At 43.1% G+C, this 19267-nt stretch overlaps 1 protein-coding gene across 1 annotated transcript; it reads left to right on the forward strand.

Annotated features, from left to right (window-relative positions):
• Window positions 1-272: 272 nt before the first annotated feature.
• S1PR3 (sphingosine-1-phosphate receptor 3) lies at window positions 273-18083 on the forward strand. Its single transcript, XM_070736290.1, has 2 exons — window positions 273-646; window positions 15268-18083. The coding sequence occupies exon 2, from the start codon at window positions 15429-15431 to the stop codon at window positions 16557-16559; it is 1131 nt and encodes a 376-aa protein (XP_070592391.1). The 5' UTR covers window positions 273-646; window positions 15268-15428; the 3' UTR covers window positions 16560-18083.
• Window positions 18084-19267: the final 1184 nt, after the last annotated feature.

Raw genomic sequence — 19267 nt, forward strand, 5'->3', positions numbered from 1 at the left:
GCGCCCATTGCCTCAAGAAGGCCCAGGGAATTCAGTCGAGCTCCTTCTCCGCCCAGGGCCGCAAGAGCGCACCCACCGGCCAGAAACGGGCCACCTTTTCCAAGTCCTGCTGGCTGAAGTACAGCGGGACTCCTTTCCCACTCCGCGGATCCGGCTGGGAGAGAGGAGCAATTGGCAAGAGCGCGGAGCTCAGGGCTTCTTGCCGTGGGAGGTGCGTTGGAGGACACCAGAGGCAACCGGAGAAGGAATATTAGAGGCAGCCCAGCGGGGAAGAGAACAGGGGAGGATGTGGCGGCGCGTGTGAACCGGGACTCGTCGCTGAGGAGAGTCCGGCGGGAGGAGCTCCGCGCAAGGCCGAGAAGAGGAGGCGGCGGCGGAGCGAGAGAAAGGAGGAGAGGAGGGGTGTGTGAGAGGTATCCGCTGGCAGCCGGCCGGAGGAGTTTTCTCCCCCTTCGGCTGGACGGCGCGGTCTGGAGGCGCTGCTCGTCCGCGCGCGGCTGCGCTCTTGTCTTAAAGCGGGAACTTTATGGCCCCGGGAAAGTGGGACCGGGCAGAGCAAGCGCGCTTTGGCGCCAACAACCCCCTCCAGCCGGCATGAGGCGCGCCGGGCGAAGAGCGGGCGAAGGGGGAGAGGAGCGGACGCCAGGTGAGCAGGAAGGCAAAACGCCGCGCGGCGGAGTTGGAGGGCGAAGCGGGAGGGGGGCACCTCAGAATGCGAATAGGGGCGAGTCGCTTGAAGAACTGGGCAGTTTGAAGGGCGACGGCGCCGACCGCCAGCCGAGAGAGAAAGAGAGGCGGCGACGCCCCCCTCAAAGCGCCAACCGTGCCATTTGGTAGCTACAGTATTTGGGGTCGAGGGGAGGAATTCGGCTCGGGAAGGGGAACGAGGTGGGACCGTTTTACAGATATCGCGTCGCCAAAAACCAGGATCCGGGAGGCAAATCCTCGTCCCCCTTTCTGAACTTGGTGCCCCCACAAGTATATCCCTCCCTTCAATGAGGCGGGTTGTGCTGGGCGCCGGTTCTAAGCGAACTTCAGTTCACCCATCAGCGGTTTCCAAATTCGTTATGTTGGGCGGGGGGGAGGGTTGAAGACTCCTCCCCCCCCGGTGGGACCCTCGCCCGGAGCAACTTTCCTTACGCGCGGGTTAAACAGACCAAAAGGGCCAATTCGGAATCTGGGTTAGCGGAGGTCAAGCTTGGCCTTTCCAGTTTCGGATGGTCAAGACGTTCAGACGATGGAATCGAGCTAACTGACCGATTGGGGGGAGAGACAAACTAACAGGGGAGATGTGCATGGGATCGCCTTGGATCGACCGTTCCCAAACCCGACACCTCAAAAAAAAAAGTGGAATTAAAATTGAGGATTGTGGAAGAGTGCCAGACGGGAAAAATTTAATTTACAGCACCAGTTTTTAAGCCAGGAGGCATTGTTCTCCTCCCCTGCTTTGGAGTTTGCTTGTGCGTTTATTTGGTTAAAATGTTTTTTATGTACTGAATTTACACCCCTCCTTTCCTCCAGGGCAGCTCAGGGTTTAGTATACCTAGCGTGATCCACCTAGGTGAGTTGGACTGAAAGAATATGACTGACTTCAAATTTACTCAGAAAGGCAGACTTGAAGCCCAGTCTTCTGGTCCTAATTCAACATTCTTTGTGTTTGCCTCTGGTATGATCCGGTTAATTCATTTTCAGGACCACCCTATCTCTTTTGGGGAGGGAAAGTTCACAAAAAGTGGATGAGATTCAGGATAACCGCAGCAGGATTTTTTAAATGGCCATTTTAAATAGCTATAAAGAAACGACTGAGATTCAAAAGTTTGGAAGATGAGGAGAGAAGCAATTTTGAGGAAACAGCCTAGTCTTTGAAATGAGAAGATCTCTATGAAGGTAGCTTCTGAAAAATAAATATTCTCATTGTGTTCTTTGGAAGTATAATGGAAGAAGATAAGAGTAGTAGAATAGGAGGTGCAATTCCAAAATAATGGTAAATTTAGCAAAATGTGGTAATAAAATATGGGCAGCCATCCAACTCATGAGCCAACAAATGCCATTCGCTTGCAACGAAGCATGCAGCTTCTATTGAGCCAATGATTGTACAAGCCTTTGAAAAGTATGTTAGAGGTTGGATTCAGGAGGTGGGTGGGTCAAATCCAGAAAAAAGATGGCGTCTTTTAAAGGTTTTAGCCTTTTTTGCATTAAGGTTTAAAGTGAAATTGAATGATGGTAGCGAACAGTTCAAATCCTTTCCTATATAATTAATTACTAAGCAAACACACTTAATTTATTTCCTATTCCATTACAGATTACATTTAAATCTCTTCCCATTTCAGACATAAAACTGCATATATGAGTTTTCAAAAGTTTTTTGGGAAAAGGTAATTTAGACTTCATTCAGGACAGTATCTCTTTGCTACAAATTAAAGTAGCCACACTTCCCCCCACCCAGGCAATTAAAACTGAAATTCAAAACTTCTGCATACTGTTAGTGAATATCACATACAGTGGAACCCCGACATAAGAGCTGCTCTACTTAAGAGCAACTCGAGATAAGAGCTGGGAGGGGAGAGATATTTTTGTTCTACTTACAAGCCCAAATTCGAGATACAAGCGCCAAGGAGCTGTCTCCTGAAGCCAAACGCTAACTTCCGCGTTCGGCTTCAGGAGACAGCTGCGAAGCGGCGCGCGTGTTTTAAAAGGTTGCAGCCGGCCTGGGGGGCTCGGGGGGGTGCTTGCAGCTTTCTTTCTTGCTCTTTTTCTTTCTCTCTTTTACCTTCTCTTCCTCTATTTCTTCTTTTCTTTCTCCTTCCCACCTTCTTCCCTCCCTCCCTCCCTCCCTTCACTCATTCCTCTCTTACTCTCCCCTTTCATAAGTTTCCTTGCTTCCTTCCTGTTCCTGTCCCTTCCCCCTTTCTTTCTTTCTTTCTTTCTTTCTTTCTTTCTTTCTTTCTTTCTTGCTCTTTTTCTTTCTCTCTTTTACCTTCCCTTCCTCTATTTCTTCTTTTCTTTCTCCTTCCCACCTTCTTCCCTCCCTCCCTCCCTTCACTCATTCCTCTCTTACTCTCCCCTTTCATAAGTTTCCTTGCTTCCTTCCTCTGTTCCTGTCCCTTCCCTCTTTCTTTCCTTCCTTCCTTCCCACCCTCCGTCCATTCATTCACCCATTCCTCTCTTGATCGCTTAAAGCCGGTCCCTGGTGCAAAAAGGGTTGGGGACCTCTGTCCTACAGGATTGGGTGGCAGAGAAGTTGAACTTATGTAAATTTAAAAGTTTAAGAAAGTTTACAAGTTAAGTGAAAGAAACTTCATTATTCATTTATATGTACATGTACATTTCTTCATTAAAAACATGTCTTTCTGCATAATTTAGACTAACTTTGTGAGTTTTTTGAGGGCTGGAACCAATTAAAATTATTTACATTAATTCCTATGGGGAAAAGTCGTTCGAGATAAGAGCTGCTCGACTTAAGAGCCCAGGTCCGGAACGAATTAAACTCGTATCTCGAGGTACCACTGTATAGGTGTTTTGTGCAAGAAAATTTAATCTGATATGCACACAAGCTACAAGGAAGGACAATCCAAATATTTATTTTATTTAAACAATTTATATGACCACCCATCTTTCTATTATGCCTTTGGATGGAAGGATCCTTCCTTCCTTCCCTCCCTCCCTCCCTCCTTGCTTCCTTCCTTCCTTTTTTCTTTCTTTCTTTCTTTCCTTCCTTCCTTCCCACCCATATGAATGGATTTTGCATAAAATGCAACATGTTATAAAATAAACTAAATTGCAACTGGGAAGTTCTGTAGTGGTTGACTTCAAAAATATCTTGTCGATCAGTTTGAAATGTCATGTCCCAGTGTCATTGTTTTATCAGACAAGCAAAAACATGCTGGGCAGACGGTTACAGATCATACAAGGTCAGAATATTCACATTACATCATATTCGGCTTGTGGAGCTATTATTTCATTTGTGGACTGTTCTGTGGGGTATTGTAGCTAGATCAGAGTGACAGTAGTCTTAAATAAAATGAATATGGACTGGAATTCTGCATAAACATGATTACAACAACTTTCTGATAGTAAATACAATAAAGCAGCCCTGTCTTTTTTTCAGGCTGGCGCCGGATCATGATTTTAATGAGTAGAAGAAGTTGTGAGTTTATTCAAAATCTGAAGCACTTCTCTACTTGTTCACCCTCATATTCACACTCTCTCCTGCTCTTTCTCTTCCTCTCTGTTGGAAGTGAAGGACAAGGGGGGGAAATAGACCCGCATCAGGGGACAGCATCTGGTGAGCCTGGCAAGGACAATCCTCCTCCGCTTATGATTTCATGATTCTCTCTGGGTTCAAACTTATGGGAAGATGGTTTAAAGGTACATGGACTGCTTCTCATATTCACTCCCTTTCCCACAGTCTCCCTCCTGTAAGAATCCAATTTCAATGCATCCACCATCTGGAAAGAATATTAGTTCAGCTAGACTTGAGGAACATGAGAACGCTTTTCTTCAAACAGCCAGTCCATACATCCCCTCAGCTTCACAAATATTTATACAAATCTAAAAACCCCAATAATCTTAACTAAATCACCTTTTTTGGGACTAGTATATCCCAGTGATATTGAGCTGCAGTGCATGAATTGACTGGTCTGCTTTTAATTTCCTCTCATAAAATGATGTCATTTCACTGCTTTCTTGAATATGGAAACCTAACATTGAGTTTGCTGTTAATTTTGCATTCATTTTACAAGACCTGAATAGTCTATTTTCACCATTCTTGGTCATGAAAAACTGGGGTGCTTAGGCAGAATACATCTGTCTGTCTGTCTGTCTGTCTGTCTGTCTGTCTGTCTGTCTGTCTATATCTATCTATCTATCTATCTATCATCTCTCTCTCTCTCTCTCTCATATCTATATCTGTCTATCTATCATTTATCTATCAAGTTATCTATCTCACGTGTGTCCCTATCAAACAGCTAACAGTCAATTGGTGGCCCCGATATCAAATATGTAAATGGGGTTCGGAACACATCAAATCCTATCAACTAGAGCAGGGATCCTCAAATTTGGCAACTTTAAGACTTGTGGACTTCAACTCACACAAGTTTTAAAGTTCCTAAGTTTGAAGATCTCTGAACTAGAGCACAACTTGTAAAGGGACAGGATGATACTGATAAATTAAAAATCATTGCAGGCTGCAAACAAATACTCGGTGTGCCATTCAGCTATTCTGCAGCTAATGGAGAAAGGCAATGAAATTGTTGCTTGCTAAAAATTACCAGCAGGCCACACAAAGACTGCTTCATGGGATACTTGAAGAGCTGGGGTGGCGCAGCAGGTAGAGTGCAGTACTGCAGGCCACTGAAACTGACTGCTAGATCTGTAGGTCAGCGGTTCAAATCTCATCACCGGCTCAAGGTTGACTCAGCCTACCATCCTTCCGAGGTGGGTAAAATGAGGACCCGGATTGTGGGGGCAATATGCTGGCTAAGTTAAAAAGTCCTATTGCTTACATGTTGTAAGCCGCCCTGAGTCTAAGAAGGATGGCATTAAAAATACATACATACATACATACATACATACATACATACATACATACATACATACTTGTGGCCTGAAGATCATATGCTATGCATAGGAGCCTTTTTTTCAAATTATAACAAGCATGCATTGGTTGAAGTAGTTAGTGCACATCTAAGGGAATACATATTGACACCTTTGAATGTTCTGATATCAGTTAGATATTAGATAAAATCTCTGAACATTCAAAACAGCCAGAGCTACACAAGACTTTCAGTTTCTAGAATAATTGCTTAATGGCATCATTACCAGGTTGGGTTTTGAACCTGATACTGATATCGCTCATAGGTTGATATTCAAAATAATAGAAGTATCTGCTTTGCCTGGTAGTCTTTCTTTATCAGGGCTCTCAAACCCGTGGCCCACAGGCCAAATGTGTTATGCACTGGCCACGCCCACACCCAGTTTAGCGAAGGGGGGAAAGTCCCAATGCACCACATGACACTGCTGTGATGATACAAGTTTCACACCCTTGCTTTAGATTAATCATTTCCATTTGTAAACAGTAAAGTCTGAGGTGACATACAAGTAGTAGTAGTAGTAAAAGCCATGGGTGCTGGAGTTCCAATGTCTTAAAGATGTACAGTGTTCCCTCGATTTTCACGGGTTCAAACTTCGCGGATAGCCTATACCACGGTTTTTCAAAAAAATATTAATTAAAAAATACTTCACGGTATTTTTCCTATACAGTAATCCCTCACCTATCGCGGGAGTTACGTTCCAGACCTTGCCGCGATAGGTGAAATCCGCGATGGGGAATTTATCCTCCTTCCCACCAGCTCCGGATGCCTGGAGGCGAGCAACGGCCGGCTAACCTTTCCCCCCCACTACTACTTACTCTGTTCTTTGCAGCAGTTCGGCCAAATGTTGTGTTTTTTGCCTTGCCCCGGCTGTAAAGTCCCTGGTGAGCTGCCCCGGCTGTTTCTTTTTTTTCTCTCTCTCTCTTCCGCCCTCGAGCCCAGTCTGGAAATCCCTGCCGCGTCACGTTCCTTTCTTTTTTTTCCTTTCGGCACTGGCGAGGGGGATTGAACGAGGGGACGGGCCTCCGCCGGAGCTCAGTCCCCGCCCCGCTCATCATTTGGGAGTCCCGCTGGGGGATTCTAGCGCTTGTTTGTGTGGTAAAATCATTCAAATGAAGCTGACTTCAAAACCCGCGATGAAGTGAAGCCACGGCAGGTGAAGCGCGATATAGCGAGGGACTACTGTACCATGTTTTTTTCCATCTGATGATGTCATACGTCATCGCCAAACTAATAATTTTTGCAAATAAATAGCAAAAAAAATAATTATCGTTAATAAATAATTATGTTTATAAATATCAGGATCACTATTCAATGGTGAGTACCAGTAATAATGGTGAGTAAATGGTTGTTAAGGGAATGGGAAATGGTAATTTAGGAGTTTAAAGTGTTAAGGGATGACTTGTGATATTGTCCATAGCCAAAAATGGTGTATTTACTTCCGCATCTCTACTTTGCGGAAATTCGACCTTCGCTGGCAATTTCGGAACGCATCCCCCGCGGAAATCGAGGGAACACTGTATAGCAGCATCTTTATAACAGCATTTCTTCAAAGACTACAATCCAACAGTAGGCAGAGTCGGGATATTTGAGTGAGTGAGTCTCTCTGTGTGTGAGAGGGAGAGGGGACGGGGAGATTTTAAAGGTTCCCTTTATATCCACCTGCTGTTTGCTTTTAGCATAAAGTTTACATGAAATGCTTTATTGTCTTGGGCCCCTGGACATGAGTATCTGTAAGAAAGTATTTCCCAGATTGCCTGTGCCCATCCCTTCCAATTTTCTGAGTGAAGAAAGACATTTCCGGAATAGATAATGCCTTGGAGAAGCACACATAATGGACAGGGCTGAAGCAAGCAGCAAATATTGGCTGCAACCCATAACGGGTGAGGATATTTATCCTCTCGTGCCCATCTTTTTTCTTCTTTCTGTTATCTCTCACTCTGAAGTGGCAGATATTTTACGGAAGGGTTGTGAAATTAATATTTCACAATAGGACGGCAGGCTGATCATCTAGGACAAGGAATGAAAGTGCTGGACAAAAGACTCTATGTACATTCCTTTGACAGGTATGAAATTATTTTTCATAGAATAGCCAATAGATTGATAAATAATAGATAAAGCTGCCACAATGTGCCAATTAATGTTATGATTTGGTGTGTGATCTGCAGCTATCTGTCTGGCAAGTTTGTGTGGTCTGGAATTAGCCCTTCAGAGGGTGCATCAAAGAACTAAGACCGTAAATGCTTACATATGATATTGCCTTGAAATGAAATGAAGACACTTCTTGGATGAGAAGTGAAATATTTTCAAAGAAAGAAAAAAACAAGAAAATCCAGTTGCCTTTTGGGGGAAAAAAAAACCCTTTGAGATAATTATGACCTGGATGGTTGAGATTCTCTATAGACATTGAAAGTACGTGCTTTTTTTCTGGTGCATCATTTGTGGATCTGATTCACTGGAGTGGAGTGGAGTTGGATTGGAAGTTTTCCATTGTTTGGTTTATCAAGAAAAAAAGGAGGCGGGAATCAATGTATAAATAGGAGCGTATAACTGAGTAATTATCTGATGAAGATTTGTTCTGCCATGGAAATATACACTTCGTATTTTATCAGGAGATACTCTTATTATCTCGTCTTATTGTTTCTCCAAAGCATTCACAATGCCATACATGGTTTCCCAACCCATATCTTATCTTCACAATATCCCTGTGTAATAAATTAGAAAGGGAGATAACAATTGGCTTAAGATCAGCCACTGAGCTTTGAAGAATGGTGGGATTTCCCAAGGTCTATTTAATCTTATTTGTTGATTTATTTATTCGGATTTGTATGCCGCCCAACTCCCAAGGGACTCTAACCTAACTCTTTTACCCAGAGGGTAACATTAGTTCTGAGTTACTTTCTTAGCCTTAGTCCACTGAGTCAGATGATGCTTCATAATGAAATCGTGTATATACTTGTTTTGCTGACATATTTAACTGTTCTTATCCAACAGAGGGTTTAAATAAGAGGCTCTCCCATAGTTTGTCAGGTTCTAGGAGCCAGCCCTGCTTTTTTCAACTTGAAGCCCTCTTTGCTGGTTGGAAATTCTTGGAAATGTATCCAGGGTGCCCAGATTCCCGAGAACAGGTGGAGAGGTTTTATGTATTAAACCTGTCTTTGGTTTGGACAATAGAAATGATTCCAGGTCAGCCTTAACCAGAATTCTCCACTTCTAATTTTCTGATTTTTAAACTGCTTATGTTTGCATAAATATTAGAACAGAAGTAAAGTGTGTTGTGTTTGGTAATTAGTTACTTAGCTGGATCTCCTTATAAGAACTACTGGAAAAATAGCAAAGTTGAGATCTAGGAAACTGGAGTGTTTTGCTAAAATTTTGTTAGGAGCTTTTTTTATTGCCACCAGCAACTATACAGAAAAGAGGTAAACCGGTAAGCAAAATTTCCATCTCTAGGCCAAAGTAGCTTGTTGGCAAGTCCCCCTTTTTTTCCATTTCTGTATTTTTTTCTCTGCAGTTCTCTTCCCCTCCTTCCCCTATTTGGAAACTCTGAGTTTGCAAATAGCATCCCAGGGCTGCCAACTTGCTCCCCTTCAAATTACTTCTCTTGTTCCCTTTCAGCAACCAACATTTGTGCTTCCAGTCTTGCTATTACCTATACCTTCTGAGTGCTCTGTATAGGCTTGCATGTGCAGTTCTAATTATTTACAGTTGCTAGGAGATTATGGGAACCTCCTGTTTAAGGTGTTAAAAGTCTGTAGGAGAGTGCCAACAGTTTGCTCTTCACCTTTAGTGATAAAAGTGATAAAAGAAAGACAATGGCAGCCCTCTTTTTCTGCTCAACTTATTGCATATTCCCCTGCTGGAGAGTTCCTTCTTTCAATTTCTTTGGGTAATTCAGCTATCTTCTCCCTACAGTAATGGAGGTAGTAGCCCAAGAAGGGAAGGAGGGGATCCTTTCCAATGGATGGAAACATTCTCTATATGCAAAAAATACTACAAACTCCTCCTATTTTCTGCAGGAGGACTCGATGCTTAAAAATGAATATGGATGTCTGCTAGAAATGGGACCAGAGCAGGAAGATTCATAGGCTTTGTATGTGGTGCAGTGGTGAGCCAAAGAGACCGTGTCAACCAATATTGATCTGATATTAAAAATGCCAATATATGAGGGTCGTCCAGAAAGTAATGCACCACATTTTTTTTCTTCAACAATTATTTATTGAACACAATGAAACTTACACATAAGAAAGAATGATGTTTCTTCTACACTCCCTATTTTTCCACGTAATCTTCGTCCCGTTCTATGGCCTTCCTCCAGCGAGACACAAGGGCGTGTATGCCCTGTCGGTACCACTCCTTGTTTTGGTCACGAAGCCAATTCTGCACTGCGCGAATCACCGAACCCTCTTCTAATAATCTTACCCTCTGTGACCAGTGACTAATCGTACTTCTGTCGACTGCAGATTCTCCATAAACTGTACACAAACGTTTGTGAATGTTCCCAACAGTTTCTTTCTTCGCAGTGAAAAATTCAATGATGACACCCTGCTTGTAATGAACATCACTTACAGATGCCATTTCGAAACACTGCTGCAGCTACGCTATCTGTCTAAAGAAACGCAAAATTTACACATGCACTCTTGACAATTCAAATAATGTATATCTAAAGTTTTGCATTCGTACCATTACTGTAGGCTGAGAAAAAAAATGTGGTGCATTACTTTCTGGGCAACCCTCGTAATGTTAATAAATCTGTGTGCTGAACATCCATTCTCTTTTTTACCTTGACTTTAATATTTGCATGAAGACAACTTCCATGCCAGAGCTGCATATTTCTTCAAAGTCAACCCCAGAATTTTTCTGCAAGGTGCCATGAAATTATAATTTCTAATATAATATCATAGTAGAGAATAGCTAGATAACAGTCGTATTTAATTTTAATTATTTAACAAGCCAATGCATGCCATGAAAAGAGCTTTTGGAAGCATTCCGGGCATTTGTTAACCAGCATAAGCCTTTCAGTATAAGAGAAGGATAGAATAAGTTGTCAGACTGGTTAGGAAAGAGGCTGCTCCAATGCCAAATCTCCGTTTTATTTCAGTAGTCATCCTGGCATTCATTGCCAATTCTCAAGCATGTCATTGGTGGCTCAGCATTTTTGACCGGATTCACTGACAGGAGAGAGAAATGTTCCCTGGTCAAAAAAACCCTCAGTTGCTAAAGAAGTCATGATCCTTGGACACTCTTGGTTGACTGAAATGCATTCAGTGGCTTCAAGAGGAAGGAAGAACTGAAGAGCCTGCCTGAGGGGAGACCCCTTCAAGGAGGTCAAGTGATGCAATAATGTGCTGTTGTTTTATTCATCCAATCATTTAAAATGTGATAATGTGAAGTTGTAATTTTTAAAGGACCCTAGAGCAATGATGGTGAATCTATGGCACGGGTGCCACAGGTGGCATGTGGAACCATATCTGCTGGCACACGAGCCGTTGCCCTAGCTCAGCTCCAACATGCATGTGTGTGCCGGGCAGCAGATTTTTGGCTCACAGGGGCTCTGGGAGGTCATTTTTGGCTTCCAGAGAGCCTCCAGAGGGCTGTGGGGGAGGGAAGCATTTGGAGCCTGGGGAGGGCAAAACATGAGCCTTTTGGGCCCACCAGAAGTTGGGAAACAGGCTGTTTTCGGCCTTCAGAGGGCCTCCCGGTGGGGGGGGGCAGGGGAGGCTGTTTTGCACTCCCCAGGCATTGAATTATGGGTGTGTGCACTTGTGCATGTGCAATAGCGTGCACACAACCTATTTCGTCACCGAAGGAAGAAAAGGTTTGCCATCACTGTCCTAGAGCAATGATGGCGAACTTATGGCGTACATGGGTATGCAATGGGTGAGCAGTGTGGTCGGGCAGTAGGAAAAGCAAGTAGGATGCTTGGCTGCATAACTAGAGGTATAACAAGCAGGAAGAGGGAGATTATGATCCCGCTATATAGAGCGCTGGTGAGACCACATTTGGAGTACTGTGTTCAGTTCTGGAGACCTCACCTACAAAAAGATATTGACAAAATTGAACGGGTCCAAAGATGGGCTACAAGAATGGTGGAAGGTCTTAAGCATAAAACGTATCAGGAAAGACTTAATGAACTCAATCTGTATAGTCTGGAGGACAGAAGGAAAAGGGGGGACATGATCAAAATATTTAAATATGTTAAAGGGTTAAATAAGGTTCAGGAGGGAAGTGTTTCTAGTAGGAAAGTGAACACAAGAATAAGGGGACACAATCTGAAGTTAGTTGGGGGAAAGATCAAAAGCAACGTGAGAAAATATTATTTCACTGAAAGAGTAGTAGATCCTTGGAACAAACTTCCAGCAGATGTGGTTGGTAAATCCACAGTAACTGAATTTAAACATGCCTGGGATAAACATATATCCATTGTAAGATAAAATACAGGAAATAGTATAAGGGCAGATTAGATGGACCATGAGGTCTTTTTCTGCCGTCAGACTTCTTCTATGTTTCTATGCCACAGGTGGCAAGGGAAGCTAAAAAAGGGCACATGAGGTGTTCCTCTATGTCAGCTTCAGCACGAATGCGCGTACTGCCCAACTAATTTTTTGGGCTTCCTTTCTGCCAGTTTCACTCTCCCCATGGCAAAAAGTGACCAAAGGGCCAACCGGAAGTTCACTTGTGTGCTCACCCTTAACTTCCTTTTTACTGTCAGAGGTCTTCAGGAATGTCTTCGGTTTTGGACAATTTGCAGGCAGGCCTCTCACATCCTGGTCCATTTCTTCTGCAACCAGGAAGGCTTTCCTGAAGGCCTCTGCAGCTGATAATAGAGTTCTGTTATCAGCTGTAGAGGCCTTTCCTAAAGGCTTTTCCAGAAGGCCTCTGCAGCCTATAACACAGCTCTGGATCAATCCGGAGTTCTGTTATCGGCTAGAGGCCTTCAGGAAAGCCTCCTCGGCTCCAGAAGAAATGAGTCAATGTGTGTGAGGCCAGGTTGCAACTGTCTGAACGTAACTAGTAGGGCAGCTCCATTTGCTTTCATTTCCAAACTTCCAGTTGATCTGTTGGGCCATTTTTCACCATCCCCAGGCTTCAGGAGGCTTTCCTGAACCTCAAGGAGAGCGAAAAACAGCCCAGCGGGGAATGGCTGAGCAATTCTGGGAATTGAAGTCCACAAGTCTTAAAGTTGTCAAGGTCGCAGACCCCTGCTGTAAAGAACAAAGTGACAGTTTCCTACAATTCTGGCCTGCCTGCAATTGTGCAAAGCTGAAGAAGTTCCTGAAGACCTCTGACAGTTCTGGAAACATGGTGATGATTTTGGCTGAGCCAAGTAAAACAGTAGCAGTGATTCGGCCATTTTGGAGGGCAAGAAGAGCCTCGGCTTCCCCCCTTGTTTCAGGGGGATCCTTGGAGGCCGGTTTGGCCGGTTCGGGAATCAGCCCTTACTTTGGCCCTTTGGGTCATAAGTCACTTTTTTTCAGTGCCGTCACTAAGTCAACTGTTGTAAATTGAGGACCACCTGTAAAAGAAACTGAGGGATGCAATTTCCTCCTTTGTGGCATCTTCACATGAATTGCGATTAGGTCCCACAGAGTCAGCCTTCTCCGGGTCCTGTTGACAAAACAACGTCGTCTGGTGGGACTCAGAGGAAGAGCCCTCTCTGTGGCGGACCCGACCCTCTGGAACCAGCTCCCCCCGGAGATTAGGATTGCCCCCATCCTCCTTGCCTTTCGTAAACTTCTTAAAACCCACTTCTGCCGTCAGGCATGGGGGAACTGAGATATCTTCCCCAGGCCTATATAGTTCATGTATGGTATGTTGTGTGTATGTTTTATAAATTATGGGGTTTTAGTTTTTTAAATATTAGATTTGTATTCTACATTGTTTTCTATTACTGCTGTGAGCCGCCCCGAGTCTACTGAGAGGGGCGGCATACACATTTAATAAATAAATGAATTAAATTAATTAATTAATTAATTTCATTGAGGGCCGCATCAGGGTTGTGTTTGATGTCAGGGCTGGGGTGGGCATGGCCAGAATGGGCAAGGCCAGCTCGATGTCACTCATGTAGATTAGATTAGATTAGATTAGATTTATTGGATTTATATGCCCCCCCTCTCAGCAGACTCGGAGCAGATGTGGTGACCCAAGCGCTCTGCTAGAGAAAATGGGCTCCCGAATTCCATTTTCAGTTGCGATGGTCTCCTGCAACCCTCTGCTAATGAAAAAGGAGCTCATTTTTGCTGGCAGAAGTTCTATAGGCCACTCTTACCGGTGCGGCTCTGTGGGCCAGATCTAAGCACCTCATTGGCCCAATGGACCCTTGGGCCTTGTGTTTGACATCTCTGGTCTACAGGATGCTACAAGTGGTGCTACCCATCATTGTTGGGGTTTTTTTAATACAATTGAAGTGTCTTTGTCTAATAAAAGGGAGAAGAACAGATCAGATAGGTAACGTGCAGAAGAGGAGGAGGTTAAGAAACAAGAAGTAGAGGGGTGAGAATTTGGATGGCTTGGCAGGAAGCATTTCCCCTATGAAGTGAAGGAATTCTATTTCAAGTTCTATGCAGCATTTTCCCAGGCAAGGTTTGTATTGGATTGCAGTCTGTGGTGTATTTAAAATGCCATTTCAGACAGTTGCAGTCAGGACCAGTTCTATAATTAGGCACAGCCTGACAAGTTCAGACAGCACATTTTGGGTGTTTTGAAAGGGCAAAAATGGAGAAGTTATGAATTTATTAATAACACACTATTACTGCCAGAAATGAGATGTCCTTGTGGCATTGCTCCTCTCCTGTGGTCAGCTAATTTAACAGGCCTTGAATTCTAGTCAGATGATTCTGTGGCAGGGTGGACGAGAAGAGGATAATATCATCTAATGCTTGTATTTTAGGTGATAAATATCAAATTTATCACCTGAAAGAGCCGAGGTGGCGCAGCAGGTAGAGTGCAGTGCTGCAGGCCACTAAAACTGTCTGTAAATCTGAAGGTCAGCTGTTCAAATCTCATCACCGGTTCAAGGTTGACTCAGCCTTCCATCCTTCCCCAATATGCTGGCTCTGTTAAAAATTGCTATTGCTAACATGTTGTAAGCCGCCCTGAGTCTAAGGAGAAGGGCAGCATAAAAATTGAATAAATAAATAAATCAGGGCTGCCCTGTGTGTCAACAATCATATCTATATTTTAACTCATCTATACTTTATATTATTTTTATCTTTTTAATTTTTATTTATTTATTTGTCAAACAATTATAGGGTGATAATTTATACATATTAAACATTAGATAAGTAATGATAAAAAGTAACAAAAGAAGACAATAGGACAGGGATGGTAGGCACAATTGTGTAGCATTGTTCTTTTGTGTATGAAAATCATTGCTTGGAAATTCATTCCTATACTAATTCTGCCCTTCCCCTTAATATGTAATAACTTGCTCCAGTTTTTCAGCCCCATGTGATGATATAAAATCATCTTAGCTTTTTTTGGCAGAGTAGCAATGTATTTGATAAGGAAAGTCCTTTATAATAGTAGCGTCACCTGTTTGATAATTATCTCCTTTGCCTTGAGCATCTGATTGCTCTCTATTTAAAGGAGAGTTGCCTGTTCCTACTTTGTTACAAGGGAAGATTTGTGAAGTTAAGCCTATTGACTAACATTGTCTTTTGCTTGTTTTTTAAAGGTCCTGACACCCGAGCCTGAAGATGCTGAGATGCAACCAGCTTGGAGACATCTTTCAAGAACCTCACTTTAAAGAGTGTGGCGTGAGCTCCCCCTGGTGGAAAACGATTAGAACAAAAAGTTCCTTGATGTTCAAAGTGCATCGCTCTCAAATTTTAAGTCATGGCTATTGTCAGCACAGCCCCGCCCAGTTTATTTTTATTTCAGGAAAATGAAGCCATGGACCCTGTGATAGTACTTCATTACAATTATACCGGAAAGCTTAGCCGTGGAAAAGAAAAAAATTTGACCATCATTGCACTTCTCATTATCTGTGGCTTTATCATCCTTGAGAACTTAATGGTGTTGATTGCCATCTGGAAGAACAACAGATTTCATAACCGCATGTATTTTTTTATTGGCAACCTGGCCCTTTGTGACCTGTTGGCGGGAATAGTTTACAAAGTGAACATTCTGATGTCAGGAAACAAGACTTTGACTTTGTCTTCCAGGATCTGGTTTGTTCGGGAAGGCAGCATGTTCGTGGCGTTGGGTGCTTCTACATTCAGCTTGTTAGCCATTGCCATAGAGCGGCATTTGACCATGATCAAAATGAGGCCATACGATGCAAATAAGAAGTACAGGGTTTTCCTGCTTATTGGAACGTGCTGGCTTATCTCTCTTTCTCTGGGAGCTTTGCCCATCCTTGGCTGGAACTGTATCGGCAATTTAAGAGACTGCTCCACTATTTTACCACTCTACTCCAAAAAGTATGTGGCGTTCTGCATCATTATCTTCATAGCCATCCTAGTGGCCATCGTAATCCTCTACGCCCGCATTTATGTCTTGGTGAAATCGAGCAGTCGGAATGTCACCAATCACAACAACTCGGAGAGATCCATGGCCTTGCTGAGGACTGTTGTGATTGTGGTTGGGGTTTTCATTGCCTGCTGGTCTCCCCTGTTCATTTTGTTGCTGATCGACGTCGCCTGCCGAGTGAAAGAGTGCTCCGTTTTGTATCAAGAAGATGGCTTCATAGCTTTGGCGGTCCTCAATTCCGCCATGAATCCCATCATCTATACGCTGGCAAGCAAAGACATGCGCAGGGCCTTCTTTCGCCTGGTGTGTGGTTGTCTGGTGAAGAACAATGTTGCCATGTCTTTGCCTATCCAGCCCACCCCGGATCAGAGTCGAAGCAAATCCAGCAGCAGCAACACTCCGAAACTGAACGAAGACTTTCTGAAAACAAAAAGTTTGTCCTACATCACTGAAAAGAATAAACCTCCATTTTATAATGGAAACATCTGCAAGTGAAATCTGCTGACTGGGCACTTCAAGGATTCTTGTCCTGTGGCTTTTACAGAGCCCAAGAGAAAGGGGTTTGTTGTTTTTTAAAGTGGCATTTCCTGCACTTAACTCACAGGAGGGGAAAACTTGAGACGGCTGATTAATTCAAAGCGCCTATTTTGAGCACTGAGTTTTAGGTCTTCACCAACTGATTCAGGAAAAGTTTGGCTGCCTCTGCAAGTTCCCTTGAGGGTTGTGTAAAGAAAAACAACATGCTGTCCCTGACATTGTATTCTTGATGCAATTCAACTGAAAAAGTGTACTTACTAGAGAGACAATGTAGAAATGGCCACCGATTACTCTAAAGCACTACATGAAATTCACTTCTTATGTTCCAAAATGCAACTGTGGAAGCCCTTACAGGACCCCAGCAGAGCCTTCCTCGGCCCACATAGCAGTAGCACTTATATACTGCCTCATACTGCTTTACAGCCTCTCTAAGCGGTTTACAGAGTCAGCATATTGCCCCCAACAATCTGGGTCCTCATTTTACTCACCTCAAAAAGATGGAAGGCTGAGTCAACTTTGAACCTGGTGAAATTTGATCTGCCAAATTTCAGGCAGCCAGCAGTCAGCAGAAGTAGCCTGCAGTACCGCACTCTAACCACTGCGCCACATCCATCTAGAATCAACGTTTAGGATTTAAGAATGGGTCTGGATAATTTAGCATTATATGACTGGCTTTCTCTTCAGTAATAGAGACACTTATAAACATTCTGTGATGTCCTAGTAATTCAGCAAGCAGTCTAGGGAATAGGGCAAAATAATTTCATGGTGATGGCTGGTCAGCCGGTTGTATATGTGTACAAAATGCCCTTCTCCACTGTTACTGTTCATTGACCACGGAAGACAAGACTTTCCCTCCTATATCCTAATATACAGATATTCTATCCAGGCTGCACGGTTACTGATTTCTGTTAACATTTTCCCAAATATTTATTTATATATTTTGAGATTTGTTTATCAAGAAATCAGGGCTTAAGTTAGAATGCGGTGGTTTATTTTGCCAGGCCTGACAAGCAGTCCCAGGCCCAGAATTTGCTGTGTTGAAGTACACCGATCAAGGTGTCTTAGGGAGAGAAAAAAAATAAGAGGGATTTTAAATTGGGGCACCAACCTTTGTTTTTATTTTATTATGCCTGCTGTGTGGCATAGGTTTACATTATATGGCATTATAATATGCTAATCTGTATAATATAACTCGTTAATGTAAGAAGTACTGTGAACATGTAATCTTCAAATATTTTTTTAAGTAAATGAAGAAAACATCTTTAAGTTTTGTGAGACAGAAAATAGATGCTCGGTTAATCCAGTAATGAGTCTTGCATTTATAAGTGCAAACTTCCAACACAAATGCAGCAATTGTGACTAGAAGCCATTTATTGTTATTCTGTAAAAAAAAAATCATAATCATTGTTTTTCACTAAACCAGTTTTTTTTTATTATTATTTAATGTAGTTCGATGGTAAAATTAAAACATGTGACTTGGAATATCATGTGCATTTCACCTATATATATTTCACCTATATAATGTGGGTTTTGGTTTTTTACTATTTGGGAAGAAGGTTTCAGATTGAGAAATCAGTCCCCATTATTGTTGTTTAAAAGAGAACCAGATAAATAGTCTATTGGAAATGATCTCAACTTCCCCCAAATCATGAAAAGACAAAACACAGGAAAATTGTGGTTACTTAAACAAAGATATACAAATCACAAATTATATTTCACTGTTGGTGTTCATTGGCCAATTGGCCAAATATCTTGGTCCAAATTGAAATCTCTTCATTGGGATCTTCCTATATATTAATGCATTCTTATCTGCCTAAGTGATGGCAAACCTATGGCACGGGTGCCATAGGTGGCATTTGGAACCATATCTGCTAGCACGCGAGCTGTTTACCCTAACTCAGTTCCAATGTGCGTGTCTGTACTGGCCAGCTACGTTTTGGCTCACCCAGAGGCTTTGGGAGGGCATTTTCAACTTTCAGAGAGTTTCTGGGGGGATGGGGAAGAGAATTTATGCCCTTCCCAGGCTCCAGAAGAGCTTCTGGAGCTTGGAGGGGGGGAAATGGGCCTACTGGGCCCACCAGAGTTTGGGAAATGGGCTGATTCAAACCTCCAGAGGGCTTCCAGGGCGACAGGGGAGGCCATTTTTGCCATCCCCGGCTATTGAATTATGAGTGTGGGCATTTGCGCATGTGCGATAGCACACACACACGCTTTTGGCACCTGATGGAAAAAAGGTTCGCCATCACTGACCTAAGCCTTTTATACAAGCCGTCCTCAGCTTGTGACCTTTCACTTAATGACTGTTCAAAGTTACAACGGCATTGAAGAAAGTCTTTTACAACTAAACCTTGCGTTTATGACCATCACAGCATCTCTACGTAATGTGATCAAAATTTGGGCATTTGACCGCCACAATGGTTGTAGCATTCCAAGAGTTATTTATTCCCAATTTTCCCAGCCAGTTTCTGACAACAAAGTCAGTTGGGGAAGGCGAATTTCCTTAACGACTGCATGATTCAGTTAACAACTGCAACGATTGCTTAACAACCACAGCAAAAAAAAGTGGTACAATCAAATGTAACTTACTGAACAAGCTTGCTTTGTAGCAATGGAAATTATGGTCCCTTATTGTGGTTGTAAGCCAGGGATTCCCTGTATATGCTCTC

Source organism: Erythrolamprus reginae, chromosome 2 (genome assembly GCF_031021105.1).
Source record: "Erythrolamprus reginae isolate rEryReg1 chromosome 2, rEryReg1.hap1, whole genome shotgun sequence".
Classification (NCBI taxonomy): Eukaryota; Metazoa; Chordata; class Lepidosauria; order Squamata; family Dipsadidae; genus Erythrolamprus; species Erythrolamprus reginae.